Genomic DNA, 17,702 nt, shown 5'->3' on the forward strand with positions numbered 1-17,702 from the left:
GAATGGATTAATTCAAGCAGACAAGGGAAAAATGGGTATCATCTCAGGGTATGAAAAAGGATACATACATAACTATACAGAGCTGAGAAGACATTAATTACAACATCCCCCAGCTTCTTATGCAAGAAAAATGGGGCTAGGGCATGAATAAAGCTCAACCAAAGAGCGCAATAGTAAGAGAAATAAAATAAAAAAAAAAAAAAAATATACATATAAAAGAGAAATAAAAAAATAAAGTTATTCTCATGCGAAAAATCAAACCTTACCCGGTATGAACAGAAAATGCACAAGCAAAAGGGGGGAATAAGTCAATTTAAAACAATTCAAGAAGACAAAGAACCGGATGGAATTAGGAGAACTTTCCAATTTAGCCGAAGACAGACAGAGTGCAAATAGAAAGACACATCACCACCCAGCATTCTGTATATATGCCAATTCCAACACCTATGCTTTGTGCATTCATAAAAAAAAATAAAAATAAATAAGACTCTAGGAAATGAATCATAAGAATTCGTGTCTCTCTTAGAATGTATTCGGCCACCCGCTCTGTGTAGGGCCTCCCTGAGATTGGCCGGAGTGTAAAGTACCACCAGTAGTAGTTGATGACCAACCAGGAAGTGTCGCACTTGTAACCATCCCTAGGCCTATGTTTGGTTGTGGATTTTGACCCGAGAGATAAGACTGGCCCATATTTGGATTTGCCGGGGAATAAGCTCCTCTTGCAGCAGGCATTGATGGGTACGCAGCTCCTGTAGTGCCAGTGTAACTAACTGCGACAAGATTTTGCTGACCGTGGCTCTGGGACTGAGAATGCAATTGAGGAGACTGAGCGGGACGACTTAAATGCCGCGGCGATTGATGTGACGGTAAATGGGGAGAAGGCGACTGCTGGGAATGAACCTGAGGGTTAAACTGGGGTGCTCCCATGGGTTGAGCGGGCGGCTGACCCCACAATTGCTGAGGCTGGGCATACGTATACAGCGAGGCTTGACTCGTACTCGCAGACGATAGGGGAGCGCGGTGATGCAACTGTTCGGGCCTTATACCTTGAGATACTCCGCGGATCGATGGTGTCATTGAAGATTGAGGGAAAGAAGACTGAGGGGTGAGCACACGCTGTGGCTGCTGTGTTATCGGGGTCGATGTAAGCATTCCGGACGAAGTCAACTGTGGAGACTGGAGAGTTTGGGAAGAGGCTAAATTTGGCTCGATCTGGCCGGAGAGGGATGGTAGACCCTGATCTGATGTCGGCAAATCACGCGACTTGAACCAGCTATCCTCCAGCCCTCTCCCACGGAATCCTCGTTGTTGATTCAAGGCTTTGCTAAAATCGGTTGTGTGGGTTGCTTGGTTTAACAACTCGGATGTGGCCGTAGTTTGAATGCGATCCTGATAAGGCTGTCCCGTAAGTTCCTGTCTAGCTCGCGGTATATTGCTATACTCCCTCATCCGCGGATCATCCGTTGGGACAGGATTTATCATCGGAAGGGGGGCTAAAGTCGTTGCCAGACCGGGTGGCAATCCAGGCGCATGAACCAAGCCGTCTGGAGGGGGAGCGTTGCTATAAATCACATCCCCGTGGCCAAGGGCCGGAAGAGTTCCCGCACTGGCAGCTTCAGCTGCTTCTCTTGCCTTAGCCCCTCCCGGTCGCTTCTCTCCCGCCAAGTCTTCCTCTGTAAAGCCTTGTTTTCTTGCTTTACTTTCCCAATAATCGTCGCGAACTCGTCGACCGTTGACGACAACCCGACTACCAAACTGGCGAAACATTGACTTCGCGGTAACAATTGCAATCTGGCGTGATCGATATGAATATGGAAGGATATCTTGGCTGATCAAATCGTCCTTTTCCTCCTGGCTAGCGATTATCTTGAACAACGACCGATTTTTATTAAAGAGCAGGTAAGAGTCACGATATCCCAAGACTCGAGCACATTCCGTAGCCAACATGAACAGCTTGTTCCCCCTATTATACACGCGGAAAGTTCTGCATTTGTAGGTACGACCATCCTGAAGATATCCGAGTGTATCCACTTTCTTCTCACCACTCGCGTCAAATTCCTTGGGTATATACTCGTCACCATCCGCACTTAACTGGTCGGTCGTATGATCTCTCACAGTGGGCAACGCTTTGATGACCGGTTTCGTTGGTGTTGGTCTGGGAGGAGGAGATGATTGCGAAACAGGTGTGCCGGTTATGGTTGGGAGCCTCTGTGCCGACAGCTGCGGAGTTTGTGGCTGTTGGGTGAGTGGGCCTTTGGTTTGTTTTTGGGAGGCTAATGGGCTTGAGGTCGGGGTCGAGCCAGACGGTCGCGAATGTTTGGGGGGTCTCCCTCGCTTACGACGTACTTGCTCATCTAGGGATAATTCAAGGTTAGATCGTCTACGCTTTATAGCCAGAAGATAGAGGGATAAGATAGCTTTCCCCCAAGTAAGGTAAAAAACACACAAAAACGTAAAGAGAAAAGGTATTACATGTAGCCGACGTACCATCCTCAACAGCTTCATGCTCACCGCGCTGTTCGTCGTATGGGTCGGCTGAACGGCCGCGTTTGATGCCTCGCGTGAGAATAGGACTGTTTGCGTGAGCATTATCAGCAGCGGGAATACTTGTGGCCGTAGCGTTGATATGGGCATCACTTGTTGGCGTGCTAGAGGCTGGGGCGGCTAAAGGCGAGGAGTGAAGGGTGGCTGGATGCGACCGCGTCAGTATCATTTCGAGTATAAAAGATGAAAAGACTGTCAACGACTTTAGAGGAAAAGCATCAAAGGGCATAGAACGAAAGTGATACATAATGATTCGCTTTCCGGGCTTAGGTGGAAGAGTTCGTCGAGGCATACCTGGATTATTGAGAGCTGCGGGGTTGATGGTGCCAGAACCATCAATGAGGTCGCTACCAAGGCCGTTTATGGACCCCTGTACTGATGCGGAACTGGTGTACATGACGATGAGAGAGAGTGGTGGACCGAGGTAGTCTGCGGGACTTGGGTGCTAGCAGGAGTTAGACTTGAGGTTGGCGGACTCGGCGGGCCAGATCCTGCGCCGGAAGAGGGGGAAGAGAGGGCGGAAAGATGAGTTTTGGGGGGGCAAAAAAAAAAAAAAAAGAAACCGATTTGCGGGCTGGCGGGGATGTGTGGGGATCGAGAGTTGCAACAAATGGGGAAACTGAGAGAGCAAGGGTGTGAAGCGATAGAAATCAAATAAGACAGTGGATGCTGATCAAACAATAATAGTTGAAACGCGGCACACTGTTCAAATCAGATGAGACGAAGACAGGGAGAGTCCAGCTGCAGCTGGGATGTGATGTAATGTGGTTAAAACTCCAACGGCAGCACAAGCGCATCGAGGTTTGAGGTGGCACGGCGGGCGGGGAGGCGATTGGGTGGATGACGGACAGACAAACAATGCAAGGAGGAAATACTTTGCAAGAGGGGCGGTTTGAGGCGGGTGGGTACTTAAGGTGAAGGTCCAAAAAAACAACAACAAAAAAAAATGGAGTGATAGACATTAAGAACTAACATGAGGTATGGGGGCTAAACCACCCAGAGGAAGGGAGCAACAGGTAGATGACAAAGCCAAAAACAAATGAGAAATAGAACACAAGATGTGGTCTAGTTACATACCCTGATGTCTGGAGACAGTGGTGATACTTGGACTTATGCGGTGTGTCTTAACTTAAAATCGATCTCCAGACAAGAAGGCTCTAAGAGTAAAATGCAACTGTTTGCCTATCGACAGCATCGACTCAGCACCAAAGGGAGGACTGAGGTGTGTCTTAGTTTTCGCGTTCTGGGTTGGAAAAACAATAATGTTGTGACTTTCTTTTTTCTTTCTCTCTCTCTCTCCCCCTCTCTTTTTTCTTTCCTTCTTTCTTCTTTCTTTCTTTCTTTATTTTTTTCTTCTTTTTTTTTTTTGCTCTTCTTCTTCTTCTTCTTCTTAGGCTTCAGTGATTATGCCCCTTACCAAAGAAGGTGGAGCCTCCTGCTCTGTCCTTTAAGCGGAACTTTCTTTTGGGCTGTGGGTGGCGGAAAGAGCCGCGCACTGCCACACGCGGCTTTGGGATGAGCCGGGGAGGGAACCAAGACCGAAAGGAGGGAGGGAGAAACTCAAAAGGAAGAAGTAAAATGGGGTATGTCAGAGAAAAAAAATTCAAAAATAAAGGGACAGAGAGTGTTTTGAGAGGGGCTGAGAGATTGATGGTCAGGCCAGGGTGGGATGGAAACGAAGCACGGCAAGGCTCGGAAGTGAATGATTATCAAAAGTTTGATCCGGGGGGGGAGAGGTGGAGATGCAAGATTTGCAAGCTGGTTTAGCCCAGCAGGCGACAGCAGGAAGAAAAGCGGAGAGATTCTCCTCCCGCAGCAATGGCGGATGATAAGGTCACAAACCAGGGACCAAAAGAAGTAGATTAATAAGAGAAAGCCAAGCTGTGGGGGGTGCGTGGTCGTAACGTTGTTGCAGTGAAGAGTGTTATTCACCACAAGCAGGAATCTAGGGCAGAGCAGGGAAGGACGGCGGAGAGTCGTCAGGTGTGGTGACAGGATCTGCAGGGTTCAAAGGGACACATTCCTCTTTTTCGCTGCTTCTGTTGCTGCTGCTGCTGCTGCTGCTGCTCCCATCACAAAGTGTCTCCGGGTGCGGCGTGGGTGCATGTATGGATGTCTGCCTGTCTTGTCTGTCTGTTCGTCTTGTTGTCCGTCCCGGCCAGAGAGGCTGAAGGACGAAGGAGAAAGTGAGGGGAAGGCAGAAAAGAAAGTCATGTGCCCAGACTCGCTTGCGCGACACTGAGCGGGATGACTAATACAGGCTTGGCGTTTATCTTCGAACCTTGATTGGAGGACGGGCATCTGCCTGTCTTGGCTCTTGAGTCAATCGACGATTAATGGAAGTTTGCTCGGCCTGCACCAGACCTTCCCGTACTCCATCGCAGCACCACCCGGGTTATGATGCGGAGTCCTCTAGAGAGCTTGCATGGGCCGGAAACATGAGTTCACACACCGACGATCAACTTCATAACCTAACTCAAAATCCAAAATTGGCAGCGGAAAAACCCATGACCCGCGGTTCGGCGTCCGTGCGCTCGTCAGGATACCGCTGCAATCATATTATTGCCCGAGCGAACGAGTCATCTTCATCATCATCATCGTCGTCACTTCAGGTAGCCTTCGGATCTTGGAGCCGTAACAGTTCGCTCGCGGATCATATTCTTGTCTAGGGCATGGTCGATCATCCGCCCACCCAGCAACCGCTTGAGCTATTTCATCCAGGTCAATAATTTCCTGGAGCGAGTGCATCCATACACTGCACTTCGCGACCACTACACATAAGGAGTCCTTTGCACATCACATCTAGTTGCGGCACGGCCAGATATGCCATCAATCAAAAAAGCGGGATCTCCTAAAGCTGTGTATCGACTTGACTTCTTGATAGCATCATGGATCCCTATCGATATTAGGTTACTGCATAGCCTACTCCATACATAATATTTGCCTTCCGGTTCCCAGTGCACAGATTTGTGGAAGCGGGGTAGGATGTATACTCTGTGTTTATGAGACAGACACTGGGAGCAACTTTTTATGATTCATTTTGTCTATTACTCCGTACTGATGGCCTCAAAGACTTTGGTTAGCGAGCCATTAAAGTCCAAACCGAGCTTGTTCACTTTTCTTTTCTTTTCTTTTCTTTTCTTCCCTGCCCCCTGTTCACGCAGAGCAAGTCAAACAAGATCGAACCCAATTTCTTCCCGTGAGGAAAACCATAACACCATCATGTAGCAAGGCACAACTCCACATATTGCTTGTGAAACACTTCGCCCTAGCCTAATATCTCACAAACAGCCAGCAGAGTAATATGTATGCAGCTCATGTGGTCAGGTTTGACTTCTTTGTCCGACTCTGGCAATCATTGCAATGTACTTCATAAAGCCATGTTTGAATTTCTTTACGAGACTAGGCACCATCTCTTCCAGCTCACGGGACAATTCTTCCCTGGTTTTGTGTAACCTTCCCACGCAAATCCTAAAGGACGGAAATATTTATTTTTCTTCAGGATATTACAGTTCCGTTTGCCTTTATTTCGGCCCACACTAAGAGGTGATTGTCTGGCAACGCTCCCTGGTCCAGCCAGATGCGAAAACCGGCTTCGACATACGGAGTACGGAGTACATAAGACTAAAACATGACTAGGCAACAAGCTCGCTCATCTTGTGCGAGCTCTGCAAAACGATACCTATGATACGGGTGGAACAGAACGACCACCGGCGGATAGCCAGGAAGCGGCCGCCAATGTCGACATCCTATTCGCCTCGAATTCCAATGTTGAGTCAGCCTCCTAGAATCCCGGTTCCTTCTCGCTACTTCCGTCCGACTTAAAAAGAAAAGATAGTAAAACAAGGAGAAGATCGACAGATTAGTTATACAGAGGAGTCAGGACGATGCACTCGAGCCTGCGTTCCCTGGAACAAATTCGAACTGCCTTTTGTTTTCCTTCCCTAAACTTACTCAAGTTTGCAGAGCACATAATCCCCAATATTCTCATCAAGACTACTCGCCTCAGGCAGTTCGAGTTCCAAAGAGACATGCCACCCATTTAACACATGTCTTTGTAACCCCATGATTATTCGCTCCAGGAGCCGGTGTTATCAATCGTTGTGCCGATCGCAGAGCGTTTCTGGTTTGGCCTTTCGATCTGTGCTGCGTTTTGGTCCCATGACTACTCTTTTGCCATCAGGTAGCAAGGCCAAGGATCTTTGTCTCACAAAGGTCGAGCATTTGACTGGATAGGTTGTGCCCAGTTTAACAAGCCGGCCCCCATTTGCCTTACGCCCTAGCTTACGGAGGACTTGATGTCATATTCTGCATAAACAATTCTTTTCATGCGAGGAGACTTCTACAGAAAGGAACTGTTCGGCCTTCAAGACTCTGAGGTGGCCCATAGGGCAATTATGTGCAAAAAATATCAACTTACTATACCCCTCCGTCGGAGCACTCCTCTAGATTTTGAAATATTTCCCAACAGGTAAAGGATTTGGAGCAAACGAAACAGGTATCCAGCCAGGCCCGCTGGAATAACGGCATTAAGTCCTAAGATTGACGGGCAGTAAAATCCCGTAATCGAACCGAGGAACTTTGGCTAGTGATCTCTATATCCCTAAACCCGCATTGGTTTCCTCGTAAATCTCCACGTATACCTTGTTTGCGTATAGTCCTTCTGGAGAATGGCGTAGAACATATCAAGATTGATATCGCCTCTCGGACACCTCACGAAACAGTTTTCAACTTGCATTTCGGTGCCGAAAACAAAGCTCCGTGTTAGGGAAGCAGCTGCAGCGACAAAGTCCAAAGCCATACGTCACCAACTCCGGTCCCGTTACTCAAGCACAAAGAGCCGATCTTCTTCAGATACGTCGTGACATATAGCCAAGATCATATGACAATCGATCAGCGAAAACACTACTCCGTATTAGCTCGCAGGTAACTTTGTGCAGGTCTCTCTCCAAAAAAAAAAAAAAAAAAAAAAGAAAGGATGCCGGCTGTGGAGAACTCGGACGGTGCAAACCTGAGATCCTTTGCTCGCAGTTTATCGGAGGGGCATTTTGCCCTATAACTTAACCCGACCACCCATGCCTTCGACAAAGTTCACCAAGCTAGGGAAAATACCGCAGGATATAGACATTTAATCCAGAGCCATGGCTCGACTCAAGCCCAGTAAGTCTGGGTAAAACGGTGAGCCTGCCAGGCGAAGGGTCCAAGGCCGTGAACGGACGTCTTTCGTCGAATCGGAGATCGGATCGATTATGCAGGGTGGCCTTCACTTATTTAGGCAATGGCAAGGTTGCCAAGGAGAATTCTGAAACAAATTCCTCGAGAGCATCTTTTTCGCTAAAAGATATTGTTCCGACAGTGCTGTGGAACGCCGGTCAGTTGGGTACTGAGCCGTGTTTACAAATGTATGTGATCACGGCCAGGATCCCGGGAGATGGCTTTATATGATTAGCTTTTCGCTGGGAAGAGAGCTCACCAGCATTAAATTTACTTATCAGTCCCAAATCATTTGTTCAAAAAAAAAAAAAAAAAAAAAAAAAAAAAAGGCTTCTCGGTCATTGTCCAACATCTCCATTCTTAAGGCGGTTGAGTTAGCGGCAAAATCACACAAACAATAAAACAGTTAGTTAGCTCCTGTACGGAGTACTCTGCATGGCACTAATAGAATAGGAGTTAGCTGGTCGTTACTGTCATCTCCAAAGCTTGGCTGTGCAACAATCGGAGCGCGCAGAGATGTGGTAGGCAAGTATGAAGTCACCTGCAGAACCATGCCAATTCCGCGCCTGTAGTTAAGGAATGAGCTCGCCAGCTACGGAGGACAGAGCCACCAACTGATACAGGAAGGCTTGGCATGGTCATGGGTATTTAGTGACAATGCTGTTTACATCCATACTGCCTGTGTCTGTAGGTATTGAATTTGAGGGCCCGACCTTGGTAGGCAGAGGCCGCATCAGGTAGTAGTAGTGGAAGCCCGTAAACAGATAACTGTCACGTCACAAAATTGAAGGATTGATGTAGCTCTGTATGAGAGTAAAGCATATATAAAGTTAAAAGGAGTAATATTCATAGCAATATGTATGACAGAATCACTGAGAAAGAACATGCTTTTTGGAATGGATCAACTTAGTGAGGACAGTCGGAGCCGGAGAGATATAGAAGTCCTAAGTACTCTTATTGAGCCTCCGGAACATCATAACTAGATCCAGTGTAACTTAGTTATATGTATTGTAACGAGCCTCAAGGAGAATGCTTGTGATATTTTGACAGCTCCAAACTGGGTGAAACCTTAGTAGCCTTATTATATACCCCATTTCTTCTTGAGCTTGAGGACCATCAAGACCATTAAAACACGCTGTTTTTCTGATGCTCAAATAGCTACATACAACAATCAGACAGCAATTGCACTAGGGACACCATGTCTGTCCACCAATGGTGATTAGGAGCTGCCTACAAAGAAAGCTAGGGGCATTTGGGCAGAACAACAAGAAACAAAAGATATCAGAATCTCCAATTTGGGAATGAAAAGAAGACCAGGTTAGTCCATGTCTTCCTGCTATTTAGATGTTACTATCTGGAAACGGGCCATGAAACTCCTTGGAATACTTTGTCCACAATCATCAATTTTGATGAACATTGAAGTGCTTATCTGGCTTCTAGTCTACATAAATAATGATACCTGGTGCGTATCATGATGATCGAAAGAATTTGCATGAATGGCCCTTGCCAATGGGTCCCCTAAATAGGTCTCATAGGGCCCATAATATTTGCCAAGATAGGCATCACAAGGGGAATAAATTTCTTCCTAGTGATAGCTTACGCCGCTCAGTGTGGTTGTTAAAAAGTGGGCGTGAGAATGATGATCTCTGCCAAAGCACTAGTGCTTTCTCCCCTATCTGGTTGTGATATAAGGCTGGCGCATTCTTGTAACTCCTCCACTTCATATCTGCTTCGCTGCAGGTTTTCCCCTCTGGTTTGAAACAGGAAAGAAGTCGAACTACTTCCGGTAGCAAAATTGTTCTTCTCGGCTATCCAGGCTTGAGGGTCTCGGATACTTTCCACCTGAGCGCACCACACTGTTTCTTGAAATCACAGATTTCGAGGTATCTTCGGCTTCACTCAGATGTATAGAACAATGACCACGGCCCCCAAATTCTTGTTCCCCGTCCATTCTTCCCGTACCTCTGAAGCCTCTGCTACCTCTACTTTCTCCGTCATCTTCAAGACCACCTTTCTGTCTCATGCGTCCGCTCACATCGCTATTTCTGCGCCGTGCTTCCTCTGGTCCTCTCCACCTGCCTCGCATATATTCCATGTCCTCGGCCCATCAATATGACGCTCAAAAGCAGCATGTTCACGCGGATGGGAACTTGAACCAAGAATTATGGCTTGTTCATAGAAAAAAATAGGTAATGTATGAAATCACAAAGATTTTGAGAATGTATAAAGTGATGAAAATATTTGGGAAACATATGGTTTACGGAACTCGACATCTGTTACCTTCTAGCAAGCTCCTTAATACCAGCATCGGTGACACCTTTTCTTATGAATTACCTTACTTCTTAATTCTTTCTTATGTAATCCGTTTTCAGTATGGAACTTGATATTTTCACTCAAAATGGCCACTTGCACATTTCATAGGTGCATAAAAAATAGATGGTTAGTGAGAACTTATGTATGGAGTACATCATTGAAATACCGAGTACTCGGGCCTGAATGAATGCTTTAACTACTCAAATCCGCATCGTTCCTAGTATATTTGAGAAGTTCATTGGAAATGAATAGTAACTATCAAGGGTTCCATGTCGATTGACAAGGAACTAATCTTCTCGCTAGGATACAAAATATGGATTAGGTTGTCCTAGGAAACTCTTTTCCCTCTAATTTCCTCTTCCCGCTTTCATGTCAGGACCATTTTACACCTCCCTCCCCGGCGGGAGGCGAGGGACAGTGCGCTATACTCGGAATCTGGCAATCAGACACCACTAGCCTCTTATGAAACTCAGTCCACATTTCCTACATCATCGAACAACAATCGCGTGTCAAAACGGTCTCCGGAGGAGAATACGGATAAATTTCCTTTGCGATCTTGAGATTTTCGGTTGGTGATCCACCCGTTGCGAGTCTGGGGCCACAATATCCAGGACTTGTCGAGATGCTACCCAGTTTTCGGGACTAACTACGGAGTACTCTCAGTGGGGACGAGGCAACGTCCCGTCACGCGGGCCTTGGGCTTTCGAGAGAACCCCGTCTGATACACTAACAGGCTAGGGTCCATCTGAAAATTCAGCGCCCCGAACTCTTTTAATACCGCATTCAAAAATTATTCCCGGCTTTTGTAGACATTGTCACCTATAAGTCCTGACCCAGACCGGAGATACAACGGGTGTTCAAGCATTGTAACAAGAACCAAAGCTGTGTTAAATGTATGGGCTGATACGGGTTGTGGCGTCGAGTCATTGTGAACTTCATCTCACTTCAAGGGGCCTGAGATTGAATATTATCACGTTGCTTCACGATAGTCTTTAGAAAGTCCTGTTCATTTCCAGATTGTTCCTTAGGAGAGGTCATTTGCAATTAGCGGTGATATGGCCTCAAGCGTTAAAAGAACAATACATACCGGGCGCAAGACAGAGAGAACCGCTCTATGTTTCCGCATGTGAAAACCATCAGGGAAATCCACAAACCCCAGGACAGCAATCCCACATCTTTTTACCCCAAGGCTAGGCTGCTATGCATGAAGGCATTGTTGTTCAAGTTTTGGAGGCTTTAGGGGCAGAGCTATTTTGGAGTATAAACTCCCAAAAGTAGCAGATCATACAGTCCTTGGTGACAGTGTGTTCCTCGGGGAACATTCAGTAATATAAGACTTGGGCCGGGCAATTAGCACCCGAACTGCGAACTTGCACCTAGATCAAATTCACCATCTAGGCCCAACTAGACATGATATGGTATATAGTTTTCGAGCTTTTCCGTGCAACTTCAGGGCCGAGAATCCATCTCCGATACTCTTATCGGCCGCAAGAAATGGCTCTCCTGATGCGACGGCTTGACGTCTCTTTCGGCTGGGCGGTAAATTACTGATTTCTTTCAGAATGAAATGCAGAGGTTGGAGGTTTGGGTTTTACAGTTTCCAAAAAATCCTTTACGTGCAAAATCAAAGCGGCCGTTGGATACGCTGCGCTCGAAATCTATAAAACCCTCCATAGGGATCCAGCCCCGAGACAAGAGTCGCGGGGGGGGGAACTTCAAAAGCAAGATTTAACTGAGTCTCCTCCGTATTACAACCAATCAACAAAGAGGGAGAGAAAAAAGCAGGATACAAATAGCCAGGGTTGGATCTATGAGGGCACAGGCGCAATCCTAGTAGCTTGTGCCTCACTTTCCCTCAGTTTCACAACACCTCTCATCATCCTCCTCCGCAATAGCCTGGGTTTTAGCATGTTAAGTGGATATTGGCCTTGATTCTAAATAGTAATGGGCTGCTTTTTCCATGAGGAGTGACGGATGTGTTTTCCTTGGATATCAGACCTTTTTGCCGGACGTGGTCCTCTTCCCAACTCCACTATAATATGGGGTCCACTCTTAATGGTGTATATATTCTCCACCCAGGCATTATCTAACTCATTGCGGTAATTTGCTGCGATGCGAAATACTCCTCTGACGTTATCAGTTCCTGCCAAGGCCAAAAAGGATTCCTTCATGCTGTCATCTGCACCATGATACCAGAATTTCCCTATGTTTTGGTTTGGGGGAAATCCCACCTTCCCATGTGCCTGTATCATAATGGATTCTGTATGAGAATTTACGATGTTGTCTTGCACAACCCAGCGCAGGCTGTTAGCTTTGTCTCCAGCAGTCTCTTTCCAGGATTGCCACATGAGATCTGACCACTTCAGTCGAACAGCAGGAGCAGACACATCTTGACTTTTAAAGTTAACTAGCGCGACGATAGCCCCTTTGTCTTTATGGAAGATATTGTTGAAAGCAATGGTGGGCGCACCCTCGCTCTTATAATTCATCAGCATGTAACCCGGTCCAGATTCCAATTTAGTGATAGCCTGCACCTCCGCATCCGGTACCCAAGAAATCGGTGCATGGTCGACTCTTTTATATCCGCGCTCCCAGGATATGGGGGTGAAATCCGCTTGTTTGGATTTGAAAACTGCATCTAACCACTTTTGAGAGTTGGTGCCTGATTTCAGAAAATAGTTCCAATCTCCAACATCGGAAGGTGGAGGCCGTAGTGTTCCCGGTTCTGGGATTCGATCCCCGATCGTGGCTCCCGGTGAATTCGGAGCTTTAGGTTCGGGGGGGTGTTGTACAGAGGGCTCATTCTGTGGCTTTCCGCCACGACCCGGCGAGGGTCCACGAGATGGGGGACGGATTGGAGGGGCCCGCGAGTTCTTCAAGATACCATGGGCAGTCTGGAACGTGCCTTCAAGCGAATTTCTAGACAACCCCCGTATCCTATGATATTGCGGCACTAATTACTGGTTAACTCAGATGTTCCTCAAGCGTGACAAAAGGCCCATACCATGATCATTATCAAGCGTCTGGAGCCCTGTGGGTTGCCTGATAGGAATATCGTGTGGAACAACGCTAGCCTTGAAAAGCGGGAAGGCTACCAGGAGCAACAATTTTGATGGACTGAGGCGCATTATGACTTGGCAGACAGACAATGAACGATGAATATCGAAGGCTTTACTCCATTAGAGGGTTTGGATAGCGGGGAGGAGCAAGGCACCAGATATTTGAAGCTTCGAGCCTGACATGTAAACAGACGACCGAATCATCCCGCTATCTGAGTTGAGTGTAACATGAATAGCTGAAGCCGGCTTTTTGTCCGGCTTTTAGGAGTTATGGAATTTGGTTTGCCTCTCGGACTTAACCATATTGTTGGATATGTATCAAGACCGGCCTCCGCGTCGTAACACTCTCAAGCTTGAATCGCGACACAAAGGGCGCTGTATCACTGCATCCTCCCGAATTCTCCACCTGTTACCGATTTAAACGTTCCTCAGCTCGCTCTTAGAGAGCTGTGAGAAAGTTCGAATCGCTTCTGGAAACATACGAATGTTACACGATTCCTGGGATAAGGGTCAGCTGTTAATGTTTCATATTTGTTTCAAGAACACGGGTGAAAAACAGAGAGGCGATCATGGAATCCTCGATGTGCTTATGTGGGACTAATCATACTCAAATTTTGAATCACACGATCGGGAAAATTGTCTCGACCGCTAGTGACAGGCGAACAGAATGGCTGGACTCTATCTAGCTATTTCACGTATATGCAAGTTTTATCACCGGAAGCCCGAAAATTAATCTGATCTGCGATTTTGGTTTTCAGACCAAATAAGGGGATATCCGCGTGAATATCAAGTATGCAAGACGAAATCATGACGCAAATCGATAAGCATACACCCTGGAACGGCTAGGGCTTGTCGGACTCGGGGATATTGAAACAAAACGCAGATGGTCATGGCTGCCTAGAGTAAAAGACCCGAAGCGGGCATACCCTCGTTTTGACACTTTCGAGATATGGAGTGTCACGGCATGATATTTCATAACGTTTTTGGGCTCTGGAGCTTGAATCAGATGACCTTGAGTTGCACTTAAGTAATAGGAGACAGAGCTTGAGATCTTGTCCAACTCGAGCGGATGATGTTGGGCTTTGCAGCATGCGGCTCTTCCAAACGATACTTTGAAAATCGTGACTCGGGAGAACAGCCAACATGAGTTTAATTAGGTAGAGTAGAGTACTGGTAAGCACCAACATCAGCTTACCTACTCTAACACAGTGCAATTTCATCGTCGTCTTCTTCATCATTATCCCATCCCAATTGATCATATATTGACTTCTCCGCATTTAAGCGTGAGTTAATGGAGACCTGTACCGTGGGAGACGCGCTGCCGTTGGATACAGATCCAGCACATTTTATGGGAGTTCTGAGGGTAATAGGATCGACCGCTTTAGTTGAGAGAACGGAGGTGTCCCCGGACGTTTTCGATACACCAAGTCGGCGTGGAAGTAGCTGAGGTGGAGTCTCCTCAACGCCAAAAGTAGACTCGTTATCGTTTTTCATGTTATAACCTGCATATGAAGCTATGACTCCATTGTTAATATGGGACCTTGGAGGTTTCGTAGGTGTCGTAAACCCAGGCGCGGACGATTTGAAGTTACCCCGTCTCAAAGGTCCAGGAACTTTGAAAGGCGTTTCGGTGGGCTCTAAAACGCCAGTCGGACCAGCTTGAGTATTGACAGTAGAGCTTGAAACCACCGGAATCTGTGAAGAGCGTTTTGACGGGGTTTCTTGGACGGACTTCGGAATGATTTTAGGATTAAGCCTCGATCCGAAGAGATTGCGCGATCGCAGAGCAGAAGATTGAATGACTTGCTCGTCCACGCCAAATGATGTCGATAAACCTATCTCTCCATTCGATGCTAGAGGACGTCTTGAGATGGAAGGCACACTGGATGTCTCACAGTCTTTCTTTCGAAGACCTTTAGGAGTTGCAATTACCTGTACTCCTTCGCCTAAAGGGTTCCTGATCGGATCTTTCTGCTTTCTTGAGCTCCCGATCGAAGCCCTCTTTTCCGCAGAATCCGCCCAATCCCGAGCTACCAGCTCTCTGTTCGGCTTTCTTAGGGCATTGATTGCTGCATCCAATTCCTTCTTTTGTTCAATAAGCATGGCCATTTTCCTGAGTTTTGTTTCATGCTGCCGCGCAACAGCATCGAGATCTATTTCCCGGTTATCGATGCGCCTGGGCTTTTGGATACCACCCCGTCCCCTTGAGACCAGAGACTGAAAAACCGGCTCGCTGGACTCTCGTTTGAGTTTTGGAACAGCCGCATTGAGTCTTGTTATGGCAGCTTTCTCATCAGTTAGAACGCGTTGAAGAGTCCGACGAGACCTTTGATTTTGTTTCTTGACCGTCTCACCAGCGCTATCCGCTGAACTCTTCTGCCGCAATATAGTGGGACGTTTAGGTGAGGCGGATATAGGCCCACCAAGTTTTCCGCTCAGAGCTCTGCATTGCTCTGGAAGGCGAGAGGCGTAAAAAGGGACTATGACCTCCGTGCAAAAGTCTCGTAGTTTATCGTTCTCCTTACCCTTGTCTTGCCTTTTCACAGGATTAACTGAGACAGGATCATTCGAACTTACCGTATGCCATATACAAAGCCTGTCTACCAGAAGTTCGAGAAGCATGCCTAAGTCCTGAGCTTTCTTCTTGGAGACCTTATTTGCCCGTGAGACTTGCAGCTCTAACTCCGGAATATTTCCATCAGTTGCACCCATAGAGAGTTCCAAGGACATTGCCTCAAGAATCAGAAGTATTTGGAGCTGTGTTTCGCGGAAGCGCAGATCTGCTACCAATTGTTTCAGCTCTTCATCTCCGGAAGATGCTTCCAACGGCGATTCTGCCACATTTCTCTGGCTCCACCACCTTGCAATTAAATCCCTTTCATCTGGATACAAACCATTTCTCCCAATTTTTCTCTTTCTGTTTTTGCGCTTTCCTCCTTTCGGTGAGAGTACAGCGGCTTTTCCACCTTCCGCGAGGTCCAGGGCGAAATTCCGCACCACTTCCGGTACAGAATCTCGATATTTTATATCCATTCTTTTCACAGGCATAATGCATTCCCGGTAAAAGTAATAAAGATCTAACACACGCATGGATGCAGTATCCTTAGCGGATTGAAAAGCTGCGCGCGCACGAGAAAGCGGTCCTTTAGCGAAGTAGGCCACAGAAGCCTGTGGGTTGTGAGCCGCCTAAACTACAATTGTCTAGTTTGGCCAAATAACTTACTTTGGAAATATAGAGGGTCTCGAGGTACTGGGTTTTAAGATTATCCAATATGTCTCGGGGGCACGGCGAATTCGCTGATGACAAAGTGGAATTAGCATATAAGCTGAAAAATGTTCAAGTAATATACCTTTGATATTTTTCTGACCGGGACTTCCAAAGGAATTCTCAGGCCCTTGGTGGATAGCATCGTACAAACAGCCTAGTTCGATGGACGTATTTTCTTCTGGTACGGGAGCACTCTCGGGCTGTTCAGTGATGTTTGCACTTCCTGTGATTCCTGGCCACTGATCAAATACTAGTGTTACATCGTTTATGGCGAGGTTCCCAAAATTCCCTCCCTCAAAGTCGTGAAGAATTTTAGCTCTCTGGAACCAGTCGTCTTCCCCGGTTGCTGAACCCGAACTTAGACAATGGCCCGTTCCTTCAGGTTTCCAGCCCTTGGACGCGACGATGACGTCCCCTTCTCGAATATGACGACCTAAGGGACATACGGAGTATATACCCTTTTTCACTCTTTCGACAACGTATAGCTCCTCCTCACAATCACTTCCTTCTGTTGGGCCCATAAAATTTATAGACGAATGCTTTTCACCGCGCAAACGTGCAACAAGCACGACATGTTTTCCCCTATCCTGTAGTCCGATTTCAAGGGCGAGAATATTTGAAACGAAGAGTTTCCCCGGCGCTATGCTTCGGGGTGGATTCGGGCAAGGATCAAGCCATGAGAGGGGTAACCTAGATCGTGGTAATAAAATGATAGGTATGAGGGTTTCTGTTTTATCCGATAATGAAGATGTGTAGGGCTGTTGTGCGGAAAGCATTAGCAGAGCCTTGGCTGTTGAACGAGGATTGTACAGTATGAACATGCAGCACACACCTGAATATCGATGGCAGAGGACAATATGCATTTGGCACCGTTCTTGCCATCATCGTGGAACCTCTTTCTTTTTTTCAATGCCGGGGCCGAAAAGTCACTTTGCGTGTTTAAAGATGCTAAAGATGAGATTCGAGTACCGTGACATTTCGAAGGGACGCCATTCATTCTTCACGAAGAGATGAGGTTTATCGAGTAAGAACTTGACTAGGAAAATAGTCCCATACATAAGATACATTAATGTGCAATATGGAGAAGATTCTGATGATTTTAACCCTAACACCTGGTCGAGCGTCATCGCTGGTGATTGCGTTTTCCGGCGCATCTTCACGCGTCATGCCACATCCATACGGAGTAAGTACATGTACTCCGTAATAATACGGAATACGGAGTATGAGGTACCCCGTACTCCGTAGGCCGTAGTTCCTTACCCTCCGAATCCCGTAATAGTCCGTATAACTATAAACTAATCACA

At 46.9% G+C, this 17,702-nt stretch overlaps 4 protein-coding genes across 4 annotated transcripts; all 4 read right to left on the minus strand.

The window, feature by feature from the left end:
• Positions 1 to 242: 242 nt before the first annotated feature.
• Positions 243 to 4,781, minus strand: D8B26_007384 (uncharacterized protein). The gene is made up of 3 exons (XM_066125520.1): positions 2,839 to 4,781; positions 2,473 to 2,688; positions 243 to 2,354 (listed from the first exon to the last, which is right to left on the minus strand). Exons 1-3 carry the CDS (start codon positions 2,939 to 2,941, stop codon positions 523 to 525), a joined length of 2,151 nt encoding a protein of 716 aa, XP_065981603.1. The 5' UTR covers positions 2,942 to 4,781; the 3' UTR covers positions 243 to 522.
• A 4,754-nt stretch (positions 4,782 to 9,535) lies between these two features.
• On the minus strand, positions 9,536 to 9,853 carry D8B26_007385 (uncharacterized protein; the record flags this gene model as incomplete). The annotated part of the gene is made up of 1 exon (XM_066125521.1): positions 9,536 to 9,853. One exon carries the CDS (start codon positions 9,851 to 9,853, stop codon positions 9,536 to 9,538), a length of 318 nt encoding a protein of 105 aa, XP_065981604.1.
• Positions 9,854 to 11,700: 1,847 nt separating this feature from the next.
• D8B26_007386 (uncharacterized protein) lies at positions 11,701 to 13,566 on the minus strand. Its single transcript, XM_003066929.2, has 2 exons — positions 13,076 to 13,566; positions 11,701 to 13,024 (listed from the first exon to the last, which is right to left on the minus strand). The coding sequence occupies exons 1-2, from the start codon at positions 13,197 to 13,199 to the stop codon at positions 12,006 to 12,008; spliced, it is 1,143 nt and encodes a 380-aa protein (XP_003066975.2). The 5' UTR covers positions 13,200 to 13,566; the 3' UTR covers positions 11,701 to 12,005.
• A 619-nt stretch (positions 13,567 to 14,185) lies between these two features.
• Positions 14,186 to 17,395, minus strand: D8B26_007387 (uncharacterized protein; the record flags this gene model as incomplete). The annotated part of the gene is made up of 4 exons (XM_003066930.2): positions 14,186 to 16,298; positions 16,354 to 16,427; positions 16,481 to 17,156; positions 17,231 to 17,395. The coding sequence occupies 4 exons, from the start codon at positions 17,393 to 17,395 to the stop codon at positions 14,331 to 14,333; spliced, it is 2,883 nt and encodes a 960-aa protein (XP_003066976.1). The 3' UTR covers positions 14,186 to 14,330.
• Between the last annotated feature and the right edge of the window lie 307 nt (positions 17,396 to 17,702).

The sequence above is a fragment of the Coccidioides posadasii genome, chromosome 4, assembly GCF_018416015.2.
Source record: "Coccidioides posadasii str. Silveira chromosome 4, complete sequence".
In the NCBI taxonomy this organism is placed as follows: Eukaryota; Fungi; Ascomycota; class Eurotiomycetes; order Onygenales; family Onygenaceae; genus Coccidioides; species Coccidioides posadasii.

Excerpts from the sequence above, each read along its gene's own strand:
- D8B26_007386 (XM_003066929.2), bottom strand. The coding sequence starts at position 13,199 with ATGCGCCTCAGTCCATCAAAATTGTTGCTCCTGGTAGCCTTCCCGCTT. Across the intron at positions 13,025-13,075 it reads GACGCTTGATAATGATCATG|TGCCGCAATATCATAGGATA; the intron begins GTATGGGCCTTT and ends ACCAGTAATTAG.
- D8B26_007384 (XM_066125520.1), bottom strand. The coding sequence starts at position 2,941 with ATGTACACCAGTTCCGCATCAGTACAGGGGTCCATAAACGGCCTTGGT. Across the intron at positions 2,689-2,838 it reads CGCAGCTCTCAATAATCCAG|CCACCCTTCACTCCTCGCCT; the intron begins GTATGCCTCGAC and ends GGTCGCATCCAG. Across the intron at positions 2,355-2,472 it reads GGATGGTACGTCGGCTACAT|ATGAGCAAGTACGTCGTAAG; the intron begins GTAATACCTTTT and ends AATTATCCCTAG.